General features: G+C 32.1%; 1 protein-coding gene across 1 annotated transcript; it reads left to right on the forward strand.

The window, feature by feature from the left end:
• The first annotated feature begins 266 nt into the window (after positions 1-266).
• Positions 267-21,488, forward strand: LOC140054293 (NPC intracellular cholesterol transporter 1-like). Its single transcript, XM_072099233.1, has 19 exons — positions 267-507; positions 4,429-5,832; positions 6,082-6,305; positions 7,976-8,076; positions 8,800-8,975; positions 9,425-9,553; positions 10,207-10,389; positions 10,770-10,884; positions 11,386-11,513; positions 12,110-12,244; positions 12,563-12,652; positions 14,534-14,724; positions 14,958-15,076; positions 15,721-15,909; positions 16,227-16,377; positions 16,944-17,175; positions 17,575-17,688; positions 18,215-18,377; positions 18,872-21,488. Exons 1-19 carry the CDS (start codon positions 445-447, stop codon positions 19,000-19,002), a joined length of 4,038 nt encoding a protein of 1,345 aa, XP_071955334.1. The 5' UTR covers positions 267-444; the 3' UTR covers positions 19,003-21,488.
• The last annotated feature ends 103 nt before the right edge of the window (positions 21,489-21,591 follow it).

Genomic DNA, 21,591 nt, shown 5'->3' on the forward strand with positions numbered 1-21,591 from the left:
ATGGTCATTATATAAAAATGGAAGTTATAATCTGACAATATAATCTAATTCGCTATTCTTATGTTTGGTTTTATTTAAATGTAATGCACATAATTGTTATTTGTATTATTTTGTACAAAACGTTAACTGAGTTTAGAAATTGACGTTTTTGTAGTCATTTTCTAGGGTAGTTATATAATTAAACATACCTATTTAATGATGGAATCGTCTCGTGTGTGAATCGAACGATCGTCTCATTATGCTGACGCCCCCAAACTATTCACGTGACAGAAGGCTAGGCCATCAGTTAGTTACAAATCGACGAACGAGAAGTGAGGAGGTTGTGTTTTTCACACAACACAGCCAGCCTAGCTTGCCTAGCCCAAAATCGACCGGCAGCGGACCAGCCCACCTTGATAATATAGTTGCTTGGAAAATCCACCAACATTGAGATAACGAATAATCATGTTAACATTAATTCATCTGAAGGTTTTAGCAATATTATCAATTTATATTTTTATAGCACAGGTAAGTGTTTTGTTTGCTTTATTTTAGAATTGTCTAGCCTAGCTAGGGCCTAGCTAGATAGGCTAGGCTAGGCCTCTAGGTAGGCCTAATGTCTTTATTATCAATCAGTAAGAAGGCGAGGCCTAGTAGGGTAGCCTAGGTTATGTACACTGTGTGTGTGTGACAATTTGCTGTACATGTAAACTGTAAGCTTATTAGACCTAGATAAGCCTACATTTTAAGGAACATTACTGTATATAGTTAGGGACTGGCATATATTTTTTAATTTATCTTTCTGCATTTGAATAGTGTTCAGTTTGAAAGAGTATATAATCGTAAGCATTTTAAACTTTAAATCAACAAAATTGATTGAGTATTTAGAAAGTTATGAATAAAATAAGGTGTAAAAATTTGGCACCATCACTAGGCCTACTATGCTTTGTTTACATAGGAATCCCCACCCCGCGTTTGTGACCTTGTACACAAATAGTCACTGGGTGAAAATACTACTAAAACACATATAAATACATTTTATGAACATATTTTTAATTAGAAAGTTGATGGTGACAAATATATATTTGCATAGTACCACATTTTGTTTGGAAATTGTGTCAAAATCACAAAAATAAGATAGAAAGTACTTATTTTATGTTTACCCGGCGCTAGTTCCGTTTCGCACCTGTCATTTATTTCGACTCAAAATGTGTTAAGAAACTTTATCGCGAGTACCACACCTTAGAATTAGGCCTCAAAAATACTTTTACGAAGGAGATCACACAAAAAGTAAAAAATAAATGCTTTAAATTGATGAATTTACAGACGTGTTTCTCGCACATCGGTTCATCAATTTCGCATACGCCATGTTCAATGTTGTTGTTTCTATGGAGCGCCAAAGGAGCAATCATAATAGAGGGCTAAAAACTCAATATAATGCGTATATTTAATGCATTTATTGGTGAAAATTACGTTCAATTTTACTATACTGTATTTTGTCAATGTCAATGCAACAAAACCCTAGGCCTAAATCAGCATCACTACCATGGAGTAATCACTACCTAGCCTAGGCCTAATAAGACTAAGAGGAATATTATTTAGATCATTGAGGTATAAATAAAAACTACAGTACATGTAATATGATGATGAATTTGTCGATTTTCATTCTTAAAAGTTAACGAAAACTGCGAAAACCATGTACAGTATCAACAGTAACATTTTTTTTTGCATTGACATTGACAAAATATATTAAAATTGAACGTAATTTTCACCAATAAATGCATTAAATATACGCATTATATTGAGTTTTTAGCCCTCTATTATGATTGCTCTTTTGGCGCTCCATAAAAACTACAACATTGAACATGGCGTATGGAACCGATGTGCGAGAAACACGTCTGTAAATTCATCACTTTAAAGCATTTATTTTTTACTTTTTGTGTGATCTCCTTCGTAAAAGTATTTTTGAGGCCTAATTCTAAGGTGTGGTACTCACGATAAAGTTTCTTAACACATTTTGAGTCGAAATAAATGACAGGTGCGAAACGGAACTAGCGCCGTTTACCCTCTCCCCGGACTGCGCGAATGTCCCGGAGGAATACCCCCACCTCAGCCAGGCTGTGTGATGACGTCATCAGGCACTTCGCGGCCTAGAATTGCTTACTCACCAAGCATCAGGTGATTAAAAACCTTTTGTGATCCAATATAGGTGATATTTATGTAAAACCAAAAATTTTACTAACATTTCGAGCCCAAAATAAAATGTCATCGCGAAGACATGTGGGCAAAGGAATTTCAAATTTTTCATCGGAATTTTCCGGAAAAGATCGTACAGTCATTCGTTTTTTCTGAATAGCCAATCAGAGTTCGTAAATTCATGCGCAAGTTGACCCCTTTTTAACAGGTTAAGGGTCGCACTTGTCTATTCCCTAAATATGTCTGCTGCCCTCTAGCGGTTTTGCTAGTCGCTAATATAGTGATTATGATGTGTACATATTCTTTGTCATCAATCTTTTTCATTTAAATATTTATTTATTAGAAAAACAAATGAAAGACAAAGTTTCATGGCTATCATTATCAATAGCATGGCCTAAAAAGAACGCCGTGGCTAAAGATACGGTACCGTATTCTAACTTCTGTTTATTAAAGGTACGGTAAAATTGCATTACGTCATAATCACCCAAATGGGGTGCTGGTACGTGTGTGACGTCATCGTATAAGGACTTTGGATTTTTTTCATATCGCGAAAACATTGATCAACCGCATTTTCTTTATGCTTCATTTATCGCCGTCCTGTGTGACAAAAACTAAATGTAGCCTACGTCTGTTATTATTATTGAAAAGCCAAAACATGTTGATTTTAATTCTAGAATACAGAAAACCGTTTCAAAAGAGGCCTAGGCCTACTTACTACGTACTATAACCTCATATAAGTTTGTTTGTGTAAGGAAAGCGATGCCAGGCTGCATTGATGACCGAATAAATATTATTATTATTATTATTATTATGTGTGCGCTGATTTCTGTGACTCAGCCCCGAAATCATAGTATTTGTTGAGGGCCCCTTTATTGTCCGCATTTGCTTGTTGCATTGTAAACAAAGTTTAATAAAAAATATACTGTAGGCCTAAATAGGCCATTTGGAATAAAAATTAAAACCCTCACACATCCATGCAGCCTGGCGCCGCCGACAGGAATTCTCTACATACAACAGATGCGATATGAAAAAAAATCGAAAGTCCTTATACGATGACGTCACACACACGTACCAGCACCCCATTGGCTGATTATGACGTAATACAATTTTACCGTACCTTTAGTAAACAGAAGTTAGAATACGGTACCGTATCTTTAGCCACGGCGTAAAAAAACCTTGTGTGATTGCTGAACGTGCATACTTTAGCATTGTTTTTTTTTTAAATTGAGGTAAACTAATAACTAAAATAACCCGAATTATTATGTACAGTACAAGTAATAAGTAAAATAATAAAACAAGCCATATCAAGTCACTAATCCTTATAGGTGGTATTAATTTCTACCAGTATGTCAGACCATACCCTCATGATGTTGAAATTCAAACTTTCTAGTAAGAACTTTAAACCATTAGAAAGTAACTGATTCATGTAACTTTCAAATTGCTGGCAGTGAGTGTGTAACATCATCTGGATGCTATCAATTAGGCCGCATTCATCAGATTTATATAACATTCAATTTTGTTTTTGTTGGGTTCGAAAAATGAAAGGAGAATTTGATCAAATCTTAAATTTGTTGCTTCTTGAAATTGAATCAGAAAATCTGAAAATTAAGTAGGTTAGGATAATATTAAAAGTAGTGCATAACTGTAGTTTTATTTCTTAATTTAAAAGGATGTAAATTGTGCCCTAAAAATAGGCCTACTGAAATTTTAAGTTACATAGTACAACCCCTTCAATTGTAAGATAACTTATTTTGATAAACCCATAAACCATTATGTAATGCTGGGTCAATACAATTTATAATCAGTATAGCACTCTCTACTATCTATTCTAGGTGCCAATATTTGTTTAAATATAACAACTGTCAGTGCCATTGAGATATAATTGGCCTACAGTATTTCAAAATCTCTTGGAATAGGTTCTTTGAAAGAAAACATTATACAAAGCATTGCAATGCAATTTGTTACATTTAGGATTTAAGATTGGGTGTCAATCTTATATAAATGACCCTTGGCCTTTCAAGTACAGTTGTGTTATTGATTTTAATAAAAACTAAATTGTTCATAATTTCCACACCGTCAATGATTAATTTAAGCACTTTTTACTATAAAAAATTTCACATTTTAAGTTAAGACATGTTTTCAAAAGAATAATATTTATTATTTTTAATTATGTTTTAGTAACATGGTTATTAGCATTTAGATTTTTTCCCAAATGTTCAAATTTAATGAAATTGTTTTTCTTTCTTGTAACAGAGTGCTAAAGTTATTCATGAACCAGGCCGATGTATATGGTACGATCAATGCGGAACAAATCCTGATACAGGCAAGCCAGTAAACTGCTTTTATAATGGCAAAGCAAAGCCTCTAATGGATCCAGAAGGACTTAAAATTCTGAATGATCTCTGTCCATGGTTAGTAACTGGTGACCACCCACTGACATGCTGTTCAACATCACAGATGAAGACATTTCAAGGAAGTCTCCAAGTTCCCCAGCAGACGTTCGCAAGATGTCCTTCATGTTATCGTAACTTTGCCAACCTCTACTGTATGATGACATGCAGTCCTGATAACAGTCTTTTTGTAAATCCAACGAAAGTTATAAATGTCACAGATTCTTCTTATTTGAAAATTGAAAAACTGACCCCAAAGGACATCGGTCAAGATGTAACCAATGAGGAAATTAAAGAAACAAAAGTACTTGCCGCAGAAAATTCCCCGAAAAACATCACCAATTCTACTACCGCCATCACTTCCATCGATTACATTTTAGCACATGATTACGCTGATGGATTCTATAATTCTTGCTACCATGTCAACTTTCCAAGTTCAAATGTGAAAGCATTATCTCTTTTCTGCGGTCTTTGTGGCGGCTATGATAAATGCGCACCAGAATGTTTCCTCAATTTCATGGGTGACATCAACAATGGACAGACACCGTTTGCCATTAATTTCACAATCACCGATAATCCACTTCCAGATAACATGGTAGCCGCTAACCACACTGCTCATAAATGTAGTGAGGGCGTAGGCAACAGCTCACTACCTTGCAGTTGTCAGGATTGCCCGGCAACGTGTCCACCATCGCCACCACGTCCAATGCCCACACCGCCGTGTATGGTAGGTAAATTAGGCTGTGTCACTTTTGCTATGATAATGGGTTTTATTGCTTTTGTAATGGTTTTTACCTTGGCGTTTATATGCTGTGTAAAATCTAACAAATGTCACCAAGGAACCTCGCTTAACGCAGCAAATGAGGATATATTTTATCGTAAGCCAGCGATCACAGAGAAAGATGTCGGATGTCGGGAATCTATTGGACAGAAAGAACAGCAGATGCTCAACATGCTATTCCAAAAGTGGGGAACGATGTGTGCTGGTCATCCGTTTGTCGTTCTCTTCATCGGACTTGTCGTCATTTGTGGAGCGGGTATTGGCATCAGACAGTTTATAGTCATCACAGATCCAGTTGAATTGTGGTCACCACCAAAGAGCCAGTCAAGATTGGAGAAGAACTACTTCGATGACAACTTTGGACCTTTCTATCGCACGGAACAACTCATTATCACAGCTCCATCATTTCATGCAAAACCATATGAAACCTACCAAGGTGAGACCATTCCATTCGGACCAGTCTTACAGAAAGAAATTTTGCACCAGGTTAGTGATATTCACTGCTACAGTACTGTACCCGAACTAATACCCTACTTATATTTACATCTGGACTGGGACAATGACACCAAATTAAATCCCTTACAATTACATAATGTGATATTATTACACTACTAAGACCCCATTGTCGTAGATGATTTGATTAACATTTCTCTTTTTATTGTATTGATGAACTAAAATGTACTGTGCTTTTGTGGGTGGTGAAAATGAAACCTTTGTTTATTTTCTTCCTAAAAGGTTTTGGATCTTCAAGATAGCATTGCGAATCTGAAAGTTCCTTATAAAGACTCAACCATCACCTTAGACGATATCTGTTACAAGCCTCTATCTGAGAACTGTACCATAATGAGCGTCCTTAACTATTGGCAGAATAGCCATAAAGAACTGGACAGGGTACAGAAGGACCAGCAAGGATTCTGGACAGTGGCAGACTATCATGACCACTTTATGGCATGCATTGTGTAAGTTAGTTTTATTCAATAATAATCATACTACAGGGAAAAATTCTTAATTTGAAACTTTAGCAATATTGCTATCAAACTGAATTTTGTGATACGAAACATAGTATAGTTTTGTATTGAATGTTTTGTACACATTTTATAATGTGTAGTGTAACTTGTAAGGTAGTTTTGTATAGCTTGTTGATGTGCTACACCTAGTGAAATAATTCTCTGCAATATAATTCTTGTTTCTCAAACTTTGTGCTTTGAAGACCTTTTGAAACTTTTTATTTGCACTTGATTTGGTAGTGGTATTATAGAGAATAATCTATGTTATATCCATTAAACCAGGAAATGTGTAAGTGCAATAAAAGTACTTTTAGCTACTAAATCCTCTTAAACACCTTTTTGTTCTCAAATTAACAATTGCTAGAATATCCAGCAAGTCATTGATGATTGCAATATATATTCTAATACTATACTTGGAATTTAGATTTCATTTAGCCTCGTCTGTACCATGGAGTGACTGGCCACTTTTTAGCCCATCTTAAACTTGAAAATCATGACTTACAGTTTATCTCCTTTTAATTTTTTTTTTTGTATCTTTTTGTCTTTCCTTTTTGTAAAAAGTTCATCAATCCATATTATATTTGTAAAAAAACTAAATAATTTTATGGTGTCTTATATAATTATATTATAAGATGATGGCCTATTAGTTATTACCAATAGGCCAAAAAGATTGAGTATATACAGTAGGAAACATTTTTTATAAACCAAGTTTCCTTTTTCTCTAGATGACCTTTTAAACAGATCAATGTGTTTCTCCATTTCATTGTCTGTTGAACTTTGATCTAAAAATTCATCAATGATCAACTTTAGCAGAAACTGCAATGGGATCTACTAAACCTCCCTGCATAAGTTGAATAATTGATTATTAGTCAGTGACTCATGACGTTATTTATCAGGCCACACTCTATTTGAATAGTGACTTATGTAACCTGTAGCTGGTATTAGCTTGTTTTGGCTACTATAATCTCCAACCTTTGATTATACAATCTAGTACATTGGGAAATGTATTAGCTGTTACCATTAGGTTTTTGTCATAGCTAATAGATAATAAAAAATTACCTACCTACTGTACCACTTTGTTATAATATAAATAACAATAAAATGTACATTTTTACTGATACTGTATTACTATAGTTAGGTTATTGAATGTTCTCATCAATTTGAAAACTACAATTCCTCTTTTGGGGCATCCCTATTCATGTGATTTTTAAGCGGAAACATTCTCTTGTAAATGAACGATTGATAGAAAACACTGTCACCTTAATAGGAATTTTATTGTACTTTAGGACAAACAAGCATAATTTTTATACAGTGTGAATAACAATATTGAATGTAACCAGGGAAACAAAATGCTATAGTTATTATATAGTAAATATTGAAATATAACTGTGCCGTTACTAATATTAAAGTGTTTCACTTTGTGGTTTTTGTGAAAGAAATTGTCAATCCTTTCATTTACAGTACAGTAATATGCAGGTATGCATGATAATTGGTATTACTGTAGTACAAAGCATTCCGTAAACACTGATGATACAATATTTTTCAAGTTTTATGTCAATAATATTTCAGTTTTCTTTTTTTTTCTAATAATGATCTGTTTCCAATTTTGTATCCTATTTCAGTGCTCCCACATCTCTTAACGACACTTCTCGGCTGCACACGCCATGTATGGGTACGTTTGGAGGACCGATCTTTCCCTGGCTTGCTGTAGGAGGTTACGATGGTAAGACATGGTATTACTTATTCCTATAACTACCTTCCCTTTATTGTTGGTGGGACGTTTTAATAATGACAGGAAGTACCACCATGGCTGGCATCAGGAAGGCACATGATTCGTTACATAACTTTTAATTTGCATTTGCTTGATTTATATAACATCTGTAATTTGACAAACAGTGTTGTTATCTCTAGTTATAATAACGTTCAAGCTACAAAGGGTTATTCATAGAAGAAATCATACTGTATTTTTAGTTAGAAACAAGTATTACATTTATTCTGAAACAGAATAAATATAAGAACAATTTACTATTGGTAATCCTTGGCCACATGTACCTAAATACATAAAAACAATAACATTTTGAACTAAAACAATTATATTATGTTGAAGAAAATTATTTATATGTTGCAGAAGAAGAAATATTATATTATTTTATTCGTAAACAAATTAGTTTGTAAGGGACACATTCACATGAGCAATATACTAAGACTCGGCCTACCCCTAGTCACAGGTTCTCGAGTGTATTTTCTTCATAAAATGTATTGTGTGGAGCATATAAAGCCATGTTGAATTTACCTCTAAATGACTATCTTTAATTTTTACAAATGTTTCAACCACATTTTTAGTAATTGCTAGATTTGAAAATTAAAATAAAGACGTGAAAACAACTTTAATCAATGTGTTTTAATATTTTAGTTAATTATTAAACGCTTTTCTTTCACACAACAGCTGCTAACTACAACAATGCAACAGCCCTGGTCATCACTATGACTGTTAACAACTATAAGAATGAGGACCCAAGACTGGAAAAGGCTAAAGTATGGGAGAAGGGATATCTGACTTATATGAAGCAATTCACTGCTGAAAACAGAAATCCAAATCTAACCATTGCTTTCTATGCGGAGGTAAATATTAAAATGTAGTTTTAAATTCTTAGATAGCAGAGTACCACCATTGTTCATACTTTACATAGATAGTAACAACTGACCACTTCTTCTTTAGTCTATCACTGAGCAAATAGCTAAATAAAATCTAGCCATATCATAAAAAATGTATAAATTAAATTAGGTTCATTATTAGCACTTCATATTTTAGAACCATTATTTCAAAACATTAAATTGTAAACTTATTCAATTCAAATAAACATTTATTTCTTTCATTCATATTGAGTAAAAAACATTATAATTTCTGATATTTTATAAATAAATATTTTTTTTTTTTTGAGAGATATAATACAGTATGAAATCGGCCTAATCATAAAGTTTGCTGTATTCAACAAAAATTAGATTTTACTATTTTTGATAAATAAGCCTTATCTTGTATACAAATGTATCACTTTAATTTTTTTCTTTAGCGATCGGTGGAAGATGAAATCGACCGTGAGAGTAACAGTGATATCCTGACTATTGCTCTTAGCTATCTACTCATGTTTGCGTATGTGACCTTTGCCCTCGGACAGTACAACAGTATTGAACGCCTACTGGTAAGTTCTAATAAAATTGAATTAGATGTCTAGATTTTTTTTAATAAAACAAGTTTCTCTTTAAGAGGATGTAATTATGAGTAGACTGACGTCTGAAGATAATGCTTTATAGCATTTGATAACTTCCCTCAAAACATTATGTGCTTCAAAGACCAAAGTTTATTATTATTAAAACATAGCATGACCTATTGTTGCTTTTCACTTTCTTAGATATTTTTCACATTTTGTTGCTATTCTCCTATCCAATTCAAATATATCCCATGTCTCTTTTTAACCATATCAAATGTGAACATGAATCTAAGCTCAATAATTTTAAATTCATTTTTGTTCCATAAAACTGAAATGAAAGTAAACAGTATAACCTCTACTACTGTGTTGTGTCCCAAACAAGTGCCCATAATAGAGGTTTTCCGTAAATAGGGGTTAGCAGTAGTTTTAAAACATTGTCCCCTGAATAGGAGTGCATCACTAGGTAGTCTACAGTACTGTATCTTGGTAATACAGGCTAAAATGTACCTCACAAAGCTTTTAAAATCATGGTGGGTTATAGTAGTTCGTATGTAATGGGTACTTATTCTGTAATCACTGAAAATATATTTCCTCATGCATTAAAAAAGTTGATTAAACTAAAACATGTATTCTTTTCAACACAGATTGACTCCAAGATTGTGTTAGGCTTGTCGGGTGTTGCATTAGTTCTGTGTTCGGTCGTCGCAGCTATTGGTATACTGAGCTTTGCTAAAGTTCCAGCCACATTGATTGTGATTGAGGTTGTTCCGTTTCTTGTACTTGCAGTCGGTGTTGATAACATCTTTATCTTAGTTCAGGCGTATCAGGTAATTACCACAATGTGATATTTACTGTATAGATTTGTAGCTACCCCTAGGCATCATTACTATTAGTTTGTTACCTTGAGAGGTCCATAAAGTCCATGTGCAGTACATTGTGTTAACATTCTGTATTTAATTGTAATAATAGCTCACACCTAACAATGATTACTGTCAATGAAGTCAACTCATATGAAACTCCCTGGAAACTCCTTTACTCTATAAAAGGTGCAAAATCTTCCCAAAATGCATTGAGAAAATAAACTTGTCTAACATAATGTTATTTATAGAATCCACTATCAGTAGAGTTAACCATTAGTTTTTAAGTGGTTTTATTGCTATAGGCCATTTTATATGATTTAAAATACTACATTTTACTTGACCAACAGAGAGACGTTCGTCATAATTACGAGTCTCGTGCGGAGCATATTGGTCGTATCCTAGGCCAGGTTGGTCCCAGCATGCTGCTTACAAGTTCATCTGAATCCATTGCCTTTTATCTAGGTAGGTATTTCACAATACATTGGCTACATTCCAAAGTAAATGTCATTGTATCTTTAAAATAATGTCAATGTGACTTTGTTGATAATTTGTCACGTTAGTTAAAGTCACATACTGAAAACTCATTATCTAAGTCTCAAGCATAGTGTAAACTAGTATACTTTTTTAGCAAACCTTGAGTTTGCCATTGTTTAAGGATCACATGACTATAGTTATCATGTGACCCTCCGATGTGCAGCTTCCATAAACAAAATTAATGCTAATGTAGCCTAGACTTAATCCAGTTCTTATATTACATGAAGAGTATTTATGAGTGTGCTCTAATAGACATAGGCATAGAGAGGGAGGGGTGGAAGAGGGTAAAGCTTGTCTTCAAAATAGTTAACATTTTTCCAAATATATTTAGATCCCTGACTGGGCTTATACCTGACTCAGTATGCTATAAATCGTATAAATACATACTTTATGTTTCTTAACTGTGTATTACATGTTTCTATTCTATAGGAGCTTTGTCGGATATGCCAGCTGTAAAGGCATTCTCCTTGTATGCCGCCACCGCAGTATTCATAGACTTTTTGCTCCAGATTACATGTTTTATAGCTGTCTTGGCATTAGACTCTGGGAGACAGGAGGTAAGAATCGTGCATAGAGAAAATAGAAAAGTCTTTGAAAAGTCCTTATTATCTCAATCTTTATGTTTGTTGATAACTTCCCTCAAAACATTATGTGCTTCAAAGTCCAAAGTTTATTATTATTAAAACACAGCATGACATATTGTTGCTTTTCACTTTATTAGATATTTTTCACATTTTGTTGCTATTCTGCTATCCAATTCAAATATATCCCATGTTTCTTTTTAACCATATCAAATTTGAACTTGACTCTGGGAGACAGGAGGTCTGTTTATATTTTGTTTTACTTGAAATATAACAAACTGTAATATTTGATCAAATGTTTACGTAAACTATATATAAATCCAAAGGCAAATTACTGAAAATAATGACAATGCTGGATCTTAATGGAGATACAAAATAAAATAATCAAAAAACTAAATCAAAAGATAAAGTAAAACAGCCAGAAAAATTAGCAGAGTTTTCGGGCAACACTAGTCCTTCATCAGTCAATTAATTAATTTGAAAAAGTTGCCCTAAGTTTTTTTCATTAATTTCATATTTTTGTAATGATACTGTATGTTTAAAATATCAATATGTTTTATTTTTATTTTCAGAATAATCGTTTTGATATGTGTTGTTGCATTAAGAACAAGATGGCAGGAGAGGCACCTAAAGAGCCCGGTCTGCTCTATCGTGCTGTCTGTTACTATGCTAATTTCCTTATGAATGATGTTGTTCGATACATAACAGTAAGTAATCTTGATGAATTGATACTTTCGTTCTCAAATTATCAATTTACCTAATTTTCTTCCATCCATTTTTTATGGTGTTTATAACTTCTGCTAGCCTAATTTTCACTATCTTCAAGAAACTTAATATATTTAATGGCCACCAATGCTATTACTCCAGTCTTATTGTTTAGCTTCAGAAAATTATTTTACAAACATTTAATTGTAATGCCACTCTGAAAAAGTACTATTTTATTAATCATAGCCTTGTGCACTTTTAACAGAAATAAAAAATCAGGCTTTTTTTTTACTTATTACATTTTCTTTTTTCATTTGCAGATCATATTTTTTGCACTGCTAGCATTTGCTTCCGGTATTGGACTTAGTAAAGTAGAGATTGGTTTGGACCAAAAACTTTCTATGCCTGAGGTAATTTTTAGATGTACTAAATTTATATTAGTATATTACTAGTGTTATGCACAGTTTTGAAATTGTTATTTTCCATCATAATCTTCATCTTTGCCAGTAAGAGTTATACTGATTTTTCATTATTGTTACAAATCATCTCCAGTATTATCATTATTTTTACAGTCTTATTTATTTTGTTGCATATCTTAAATAATCTTTTTCCCTCAGACATTCTACATCTTTAAACTTATCTTATAAATCTTAATATTAAGCGGTTTGCTTTGAGAATGCAAAACTTTAGATGCCAAGATTTGTACATTCCAATTTCTAAGTTTGTTTGTTCATTTTACAAAGAACAAGTTACACAAACTTGACCTGGTTCACTAAACAAAATATATTTAGTTCATAGCATTATTCTGAAAGTTAAAGAGGTATAAAAACATGAAAAATTAAGATTAATCAGACTTTGAATGAGTTATTTTGTGGTTTTAATAAAGATAATCACTTCCGTAGAAAAACACATTATGTTTTATACTTATAAAACGACAAAATAAACGGTTAAATTCACGAAAAAACCCATCGGTTGGCAGCCAATTTAACTATTATTACTTAGTTTTTCCAGATAAATAATTTTTTTATCCAATTTTTGGTCAAGGTGGCTAACCATTATGTGAAATTAAAATGGCATATTCAAGAAACAAATTTATAAGAATTATTTTTTCAAGGGAACAATACATCTTTAATATGAAATTTAGAAGTATGACCAATGCCACAATGATGAAACCATGTAATGTCCTTGTTAAGTTTCTATACCTTGCTATTGTTTACATACTGTAGGTTTGTTTAAACTGCTGTAAACCGAAGTGAAACTTTAGTTCCTTTAAATTAACATTACAAAAGCATTGTGACTTGAATACAAAAGGTATAAAGACAAACAATGAACTGAATATTACAGATAGAATGTGCACACAATAAATGAACTAAGGATTTCCAAGAAAGCTTAAAAACAAAATAACACTTTTCCAATTAGGTCCTTTGTTTTTGTTATGGTCTTTTTTTGGTGTGGTCATGTTATTCTATAGTTAAATGTATTTTTGATTAGTTTCTATATTAAGGGATGTCTATTCATTTGAGGATGTTCAGTGTCTGTTTTTTTTCATTAAGGCCCTATTTCCTATAGTTTTCCTCTATTTCTATAGCAGTTTCTATTTCAGTTGGGGGATAACTAATCATTTGAGAAGCTCTATTTAGTTTAATTTGTGTTGGACACATTGTGACATTGCAAATTTATTTATTTGAACCTTTAGAATGTGTAACCATTTAAAACATTTATCATTCAACATTTATTAATTTCTATCAATGGTAAACAATACAATAAAATAAAAAACAATGGTAAAATATAATGGAACAATACCATTAAATGGTGATCTTGCAAGAAGAAATTTCTTGTCACGCAAGACTCAAAAACGAAAAGAAAAGAAATGCATTTGTAAATAAATATACAGTCAACTCTCCCAATACCGGACTCTCTGAAAACCAGAAACTCTCCCAATACCAGACTTTTTTTGAGTACCAAAAGGTCCCAAATTTATTTTTACCATTAAAAACACATTCCGAATACCAGACTTTCCGGAAAACCAGACTTATTTGGCCGGCCCAAAGGTGTCTGGTATTGGGAGAGTTGACTGTATAAGAAAATAAAGTCATTACAATGATTATAATAAATGTAAGTGATTTTTTATTTGTTTACGAAACGTTAAGAGATAGGAAGAATTAACAATACTGGTATCTACCTTATTTGAACATCCGAGTAAACAATTTTTTCAATACAATTTACAGATTACTGAAGAATTAACTATCTTTTTTGTCGCCAATATAATCATGTTTTGTTTTATTTGACAGGGCTCATATGTGATAGATCTATTCAATGCACAGGCAAATTACATGACGGCAGGCCCTCCTGTCTACTTTGTTGTCCGTGATGGCTTTAATTACACTGAAGTTGAAAATCAAAACATGATATGTGGTGGCTCAGGCTGTAACTCAGATTCTCTTACATCACAAGTATACAATGCTGCACAATTATCTGATATGTAAGTATTCATTTTCTCTTCATATTTCATACAAATGTAAGTAAGGTGTTCACTTAAAGATGTATTGTCTCCCAAAAACATGAAAAATGAAGATTAATAAAATCAGACTTTAAATAGGCCATTTTGCAGTGTTAATAAAGTTATTCACTTCTGTAAAAAAACAAAAGAAGTGTTTTTTGTTTGCAAAATATTTATATTAGTATTACTGATTATTTTGTGTTTCCTTGTTGTAGTTCGTTTATAGCACAGCCTGCCAGTTCCTGGTTAGATGATTACTTTGATTGGGTCAGTCCTGGTGGTGAATATACATGTTGTCGTACAGATTATGATGGCAACTTCTGCCCAGCAACAGGTAATGTCTAGTATATTGAATTCATTGTAAAAACTCTGTCTACACTATCAAAAAAATGTGTGTGCCCATATATAAACATGATGATGTCATATCACTACCATATTTGGGCATATTACTACCATTAGGCACATCACACTTTTTGTTTGTCGAACTAGTTTGATAATGTAAACAGAGCTGAATGGCATTGATATCTGATAAAATATAATCATTTTTTATTTTGTCCCTTTTATTATATTGATATCTTTAAAATGTAAGAACCAGAATATATATGTTGGGGGTAAAACAAACGAACAAACAATACATCTCGTATAAATAACTTAAAATAATAGTTCGATGAATATTCTTTTAAACACTATTGTATCATCCGATAAGTTTAAGTTTATAATAATTTAGAAAAATGTGTCATATTATTACATCATTATACAAAAAAACAAAGTGTAGTGTTAAACAAGGGAAAGTGAAATTGTATAGATAGTGTGCAAGTAATGAGTCTGAACATCTTTGATGCATTTCCCCATACCAATTTTTACCAACCAAATAGTCTTATTGTTCCTGTTTGTTGAACATATGTAGACTTTACACTCTTTTTTTCTCATAACCTTTTAAACCTTAAACTTAAATAATCACTTTGTTATTGTTCACAGAGGACAATGATAACTGTACCACATGTCGACCATTAAGTGAGAAACAGAAGCGGCCGGATCCCGAGGAGTTTACCAAGTTTCTTCCGTTTTTCTTGAAAGACAACCCAACTGTAAAATGCAGCAAGGGAGGACACGCAGCCTATGGAGCCGCAGTGACGTTCGATAATAAGGAGAAAACAAAAGTTGGAGGTGAGTTTTCATAATTTTGATTACTGAAGTGCGATATTTCATCTTGTAAATGACTGTATTTGCTTTAATACTTGAGCTGTTCTAATATAAAGTATTTTTTTGGCTTTTTCTTCCAATGCCTAATATAATAATAGCCTATTTTAAAATATTCAACCAAAAAAAAAATAGGTCTACACTGTTTATGGATTTGTTTTAGGAATTATTTATTATTTGATAAATTTATTTAATATGAGTTTGTTTTTGTATTATTTTCTAGAACAAAAAAATAAACAATTTAGTTAAAATTTTAAATAAATATATTTACATTTTTTTTACAGCAACATATTTTATGACATACCATTCCATATTGAAGACATCGTCTGATTACATCTCAGCGTTACGCAATGCACGAGAAGTAGCTGATAATATCACAAAAATGATGAACCATACCAATGATGATGGCACCTACTTTGATGTTTATCCATACAGGTAAGCATGGTTGTGTAAATACTGTGGGAAGGGGTCAGAGGTCAAATCCCACTGGTTACCTACATACAAATATACTCTTCCCCTATAGTTCGCATTGTATCCTGTTGCCATATTTACTGGTATAGTAAAACCCCTCCTTTGGGACACCCCTGTTAAGGAGACACTTCTTTGTGAAATGAACAAGAGGCAATATATATTGAAAATTTGTTGTAGTTCAAAAGTGTAGTTAATAGCTCTAATTATCTGTGGAATGTGTGGACTATAGTTACTTTTAGATCTGTGAACTTTATTCAATCAATCGTACAGTTTTTGGGTATAATAATGGTAACCATAATAACGTGTATTTACAGTGATTTTTACAAAAAAATATTAAGTATAAAATATATACAGCAGTGATTATTTACAGTAATATTTTTAATAATAATAATAATTAATTGTTTATATTGACTATTATTGAAAACAGAAGTTGAATAATAAAATACTGAATAAATACAAAGTTTCATTAGAGGCTTACAACTCAAGCCTAACAATCACTAACTAATGATCTTTGCATTTATTTTCTACAGTGTGATCTACGTCTACTATGAGCAGTACTTAACAATGGTTCACGATACTTGGTTCAACCTGAGCATGTCGTTACTCGCAATCTTCATCGTTACATTCCTACTGCTCGGTTTTGACGTATACTCCGCCCTCATCATTGTTCTTACCATCGCTCTCATCACCTTGGATCTTATTGGCCTTATGTACGTCTGGAGCGTGGACTTGAACGCCATCTCACTTGTGAATCTTGTTATGGTAAGTTGTAATCATTATTATCATTAATTTGTAATTGTATAAGCACACATACAATACTTCACATAAATAAGATTTAACAAAATATAATATAAATAGTTAGTTAATTTTATTTTGTGAATGCTGTCCACGCCAACCGTGGTATCCGAACAATACAATGACAATGGTTTAATAGTTCGTAATGTGCATATCAAGGAGAAGGTTCCAGGTTCAAATCTTCTGATGCCTTTTATCTTATTTTATTTATATATTAATTATTAGCATCTGTGTTACAATCTTGGCAAAACACTGACATTTTGATTCAAAGATAAATTCATTTTGAGTCTTAATAGAGTAAATATTTACTACCTAAAAGGAACTTAATTTAGTTAAGTTAATTTTTATTTTGCTTTTTTTTTCTAGTCTGTTGGTATATCAGTAGAGTTCTGTTCACACATCACAAGAGCATTCGCCATTAGCACTGAACCAACACGCGTGAAACGTTCCATTGCAGCCCTCTCACAGATGGGTAGTTCTGTAAGTATTTTATTCTTGCAAATCTAATTTTAAGTTATAAATTAAAAAGGAACAAAACTTGGTTTGAATTCATTTTCAGTTAATTAAATCTCAATTAAAAACAGTTTGATTAGTTTATTGTTATAAAAATTATATTATAAAAATTTAATAAAGAAGTGAATTGAATTATAAATTGTTATCAGTATACGTACAGTTTTGTTGCTAAATATGTATAATAGGGAGTTTTTTAAATAGCAGATTGCACAAGGGTAAGAGTTCGGACTGTGATCTGAGAAGTTCTTTGTGTTGGACGTTGGGTGGTTCATCCTTTGCGTAGACATATGTGCACAATGAAAAATGGAAAAATCAAACTGAAAAAATGGAACTTCTTTCCAGTAAAGCAATAGTTGGCTCTGGGCTGTGCTGTTAAAGCCCTAATACAAATTTGCACCATCGACAATTTAACATAAGGAGATGTTCTTATTTATATCATTTTACTTTTGAATTATACTAATAAGTAATTATTGCTTTCTTTTTTTTAATTCAGGTACTAAGTGGAATAACATTGACTAAGTTCCTTGGTATTGTTGTATTAGCATTCTCAAAGTCCCAGATATTTCAAGTGTTTTACTTCAGAATGTACCTTGGCATTGTAGTGTTTGGAGCTTCCCACGGCCTTATATTTTTACCAGTACTTTTGAGTTTTATAGGTAAGTTTAAAAAAAATAATGTGATATAAATGCCCTTTTTATTGGGCTGTTGTATGTGTTATTGTATTGTAAAGATATATATCCAATTATGGATTATTTCTAATGAAAAATAGGTGCCACTTCTTATATTGCCTGAATGAGTATACTGTAAATGTAGTTGGTTGATCTCAAATAAAGATCCAAAATATGTAATTAGAATTTTTTTTTTGGCATCTTTTTTTAAAATGAGACATCCCTGTTTAAGGAACATCCCTTTGAATGCACAAGCAACAGTATATGATGTAATTCTGCGACCAACACCTATTTAGGGGACCCTCCTATTAACTGATGGTTCCCCTCTAAAAGGGATTTTACTGTATACTCGAGTTGTGGTATTTCATCACTGCCATATAATTAAGTATAAGTATTAATGTGGTTTTTTTTCCACTATACATTATTTATGAATTTTTGTAATCTATTTTAGTTAAACTAATGTATTCTGTTATTTCTCTCAGGACCGCCTGTAAATAAAGCAAGATTATTAGAGGATGAGGATAACCGACTACGTGTAAAGAACAGTTCAGCCGATGAACGATCACCATTAATCACGCCACGTACAGACATTCAAGGTTACACCAACGCATAAACACATACATGTCCAAACCTTGTGCAATATACAGTGCAACATAATGGACCAGATTGCTACGAAGCGTGATAAAATGCATTAACTTGCTAGAAATAGTTATATGATGCAACTACTAATAACTGCTACATGCTACAATGAAAGTTGAATGCTACACCAAAATATAATTAGTATTATCAGTGATATATAGCCTTTGCTACAAAGAAGCTTATAAATTTAATATATTTCTTCAAAGTACAATATTTTGCATACAGTCTATACACAGGGAACTCCTCTCTGCTGTACAAGTTACAAATCATCAACAACCACACAAGTTGTTTTAGCCTTTTTCTTGGAGACTCTCTCGCAACGTCTGTTTTTCGCTTTCTGAATTGGCTTGAGTAATCTTATTTCTATTTATAATTACAATTGCTTCTTTGCATAAATAATTACAAGGTTCTGGTTTGGGATGCTGCATTAGAAATTTTTTAATATACTCAGCCTTCAGACAAAAGATATTGTGATCAAAAAGTACTTCAATCTGTGAGGCATAGTCTGTAGTAATAAAGGCGCGAGTAACATCAATGTAATGATTACTCTTGAACGGAGGTCACACGGAAAGTATCTTAACGCCACCTGTTTCAAGTGTATATTGATTTGGTGCTACAAGACTGTCATGCTACAACAGTGTAGGTTCATTATACCATGCTTCTACATGCATTAAACCAAACCAAAACTTTATACAATTATAAACACTATTGCATGCATACTGGTGCTACAGAATGCTCCTTGATGCCTTCTAGCCACTGTTGTACTGATAAACATTCAATATAGTGGAATCATTGATTGGCTATAGAATAGCAATTTGAAGAAACTAAAGTAGTTAATATTAAAACATGTAACAGATAGTTACATGTTTTAATATTATCAGTTTAGTGGGTGATAAGAATTATCTAATCTTGTCCTAATGTTTGATAATGATGCTGGTACACTATTGATTCTGATTTAAGCCCTGATTATGATATTAGTTTTAGGATAAGCCCATGTGGTTTGATACAAAACTGGGCAGTTCCTTGTTCTTTTTAATATAAAGAAGAGTTACTCCAAATAATAGAGACACAAAACCCATTTTGTGAATTCTATATTTCAGTCTATTTTGTCATTTTCAAGAATCTTGTGTATATCCATATACAGTATTTACACGTGTATCTGGAAGCATGGACATTTTTTTGATTGATTAGAGCGAAATTGTTGTAATATGTCTCTTAATTTGGAGTCACCCTTGTTTTATAATCTGCAATGTTTCAGTGGATATAATGAATACACAAATACTGTGGTTTTTTTCGCTGATTACAATTGTGTGGAATCGGAAAATAATTAAACCAACATAATTTAACAATGTTGAGTTATAAATTGTTATGTTGGTACTACACTTTCTTCTAAACCGTACGATTAATTACATTTTGTTACTTATTTGTGACTAAAGGTTTGGAAATGGTATATAATCTGAATGATTAACCAACTACTGTCAATATTTCCATTGTTTTGAATATTAAAATCCATAGTTACAATTTCTAATTACATCAAGTACTGCTAACTTGTATCTTTAAATGTTTTAAAAAGCAAAACGATATCAAATAATTTCAATTATGAGTAATTTAAGTTTGTTTTTCAACAGAAAAAAATATTTTTATACAATTGTTATAGATATTTTGATCATGTGTATATCTTAGATATTAATATTATTTGCGTTTTGAAAAAAAATGTTTGGTCATGTGACTAGAGGTAATCAGATGTTTTTATTTTGGAGATGCAAAGTTTTCTCCATAAATTGTACATAGATTGTAATAATTGTGGTTTAAACATTAAGAATGTTTGTTTAAAATGTAAAAAGATTTGTTCCTTAATTTAAGAAAGATTGTTTGTGAAGTTGATAGTTATTCGTGGACAGTGTATCCTAGTGGTATTGATAGTATTTTAGATTGATAGATAAACTATTTGTGTATGACTTCTACAATTGGTAACTTACTGAAAGTAGCATATTAATCTATTCTAAATTTAATTAGGCAATTTCCATAGTAACAGTGCACTTTTGCATCACATGTGACTAAATACAGTGACCTAAATACACTGCCATATGGAATACTTTTTTTTCTGTTAGATATTTTCCTAAAATACAATATATACAGAAGGGAGAATTGGGTTAAAAGCAAGCCATATCCAGGATTTTTACAGGGGGTTTATAGTTCCACTAAAGGGATCAATTGATGAAGACTAGTTAAGCCTAACGGACAACCCTCTGGCTCAGGAAAAAAGGTTTGGTATAGAATGAATTCTGATTTCCTGTGCTTTGGTTGTTTGTATAAAAAGAATGACATTAACGCACATTTATCTTAATTTTGTATACAATAATTATTTAAAAGATTATCCAGGTTAATTTGATATGCAAAATCATTGTAAGAACAGCTTTGATGAATGATAACAAATGTGTATATTATTTTATTTACTAATAGTATATTAAATTAATTAATTGTGATTACAATTGTCTTTGAATTTGTTGTTTATTTGATCTGTGTCTGAAAGAATAGAATGATCGTGTGGGAGAATTTACAC

This window comes from Antedon mediterranea, chromosome 1 (genome assembly GCF_964355755.1).
Source record: "Antedon mediterranea chromosome 1, ecAntMedi1.1, whole genome shotgun sequence".
Taxonomy (NCBI): domain Eukaryota; kingdom Metazoa; phylum Echinodermata; class Crinoidea; order Comatulida; family Antedonidae; genus Antedon; species Antedon mediterranea.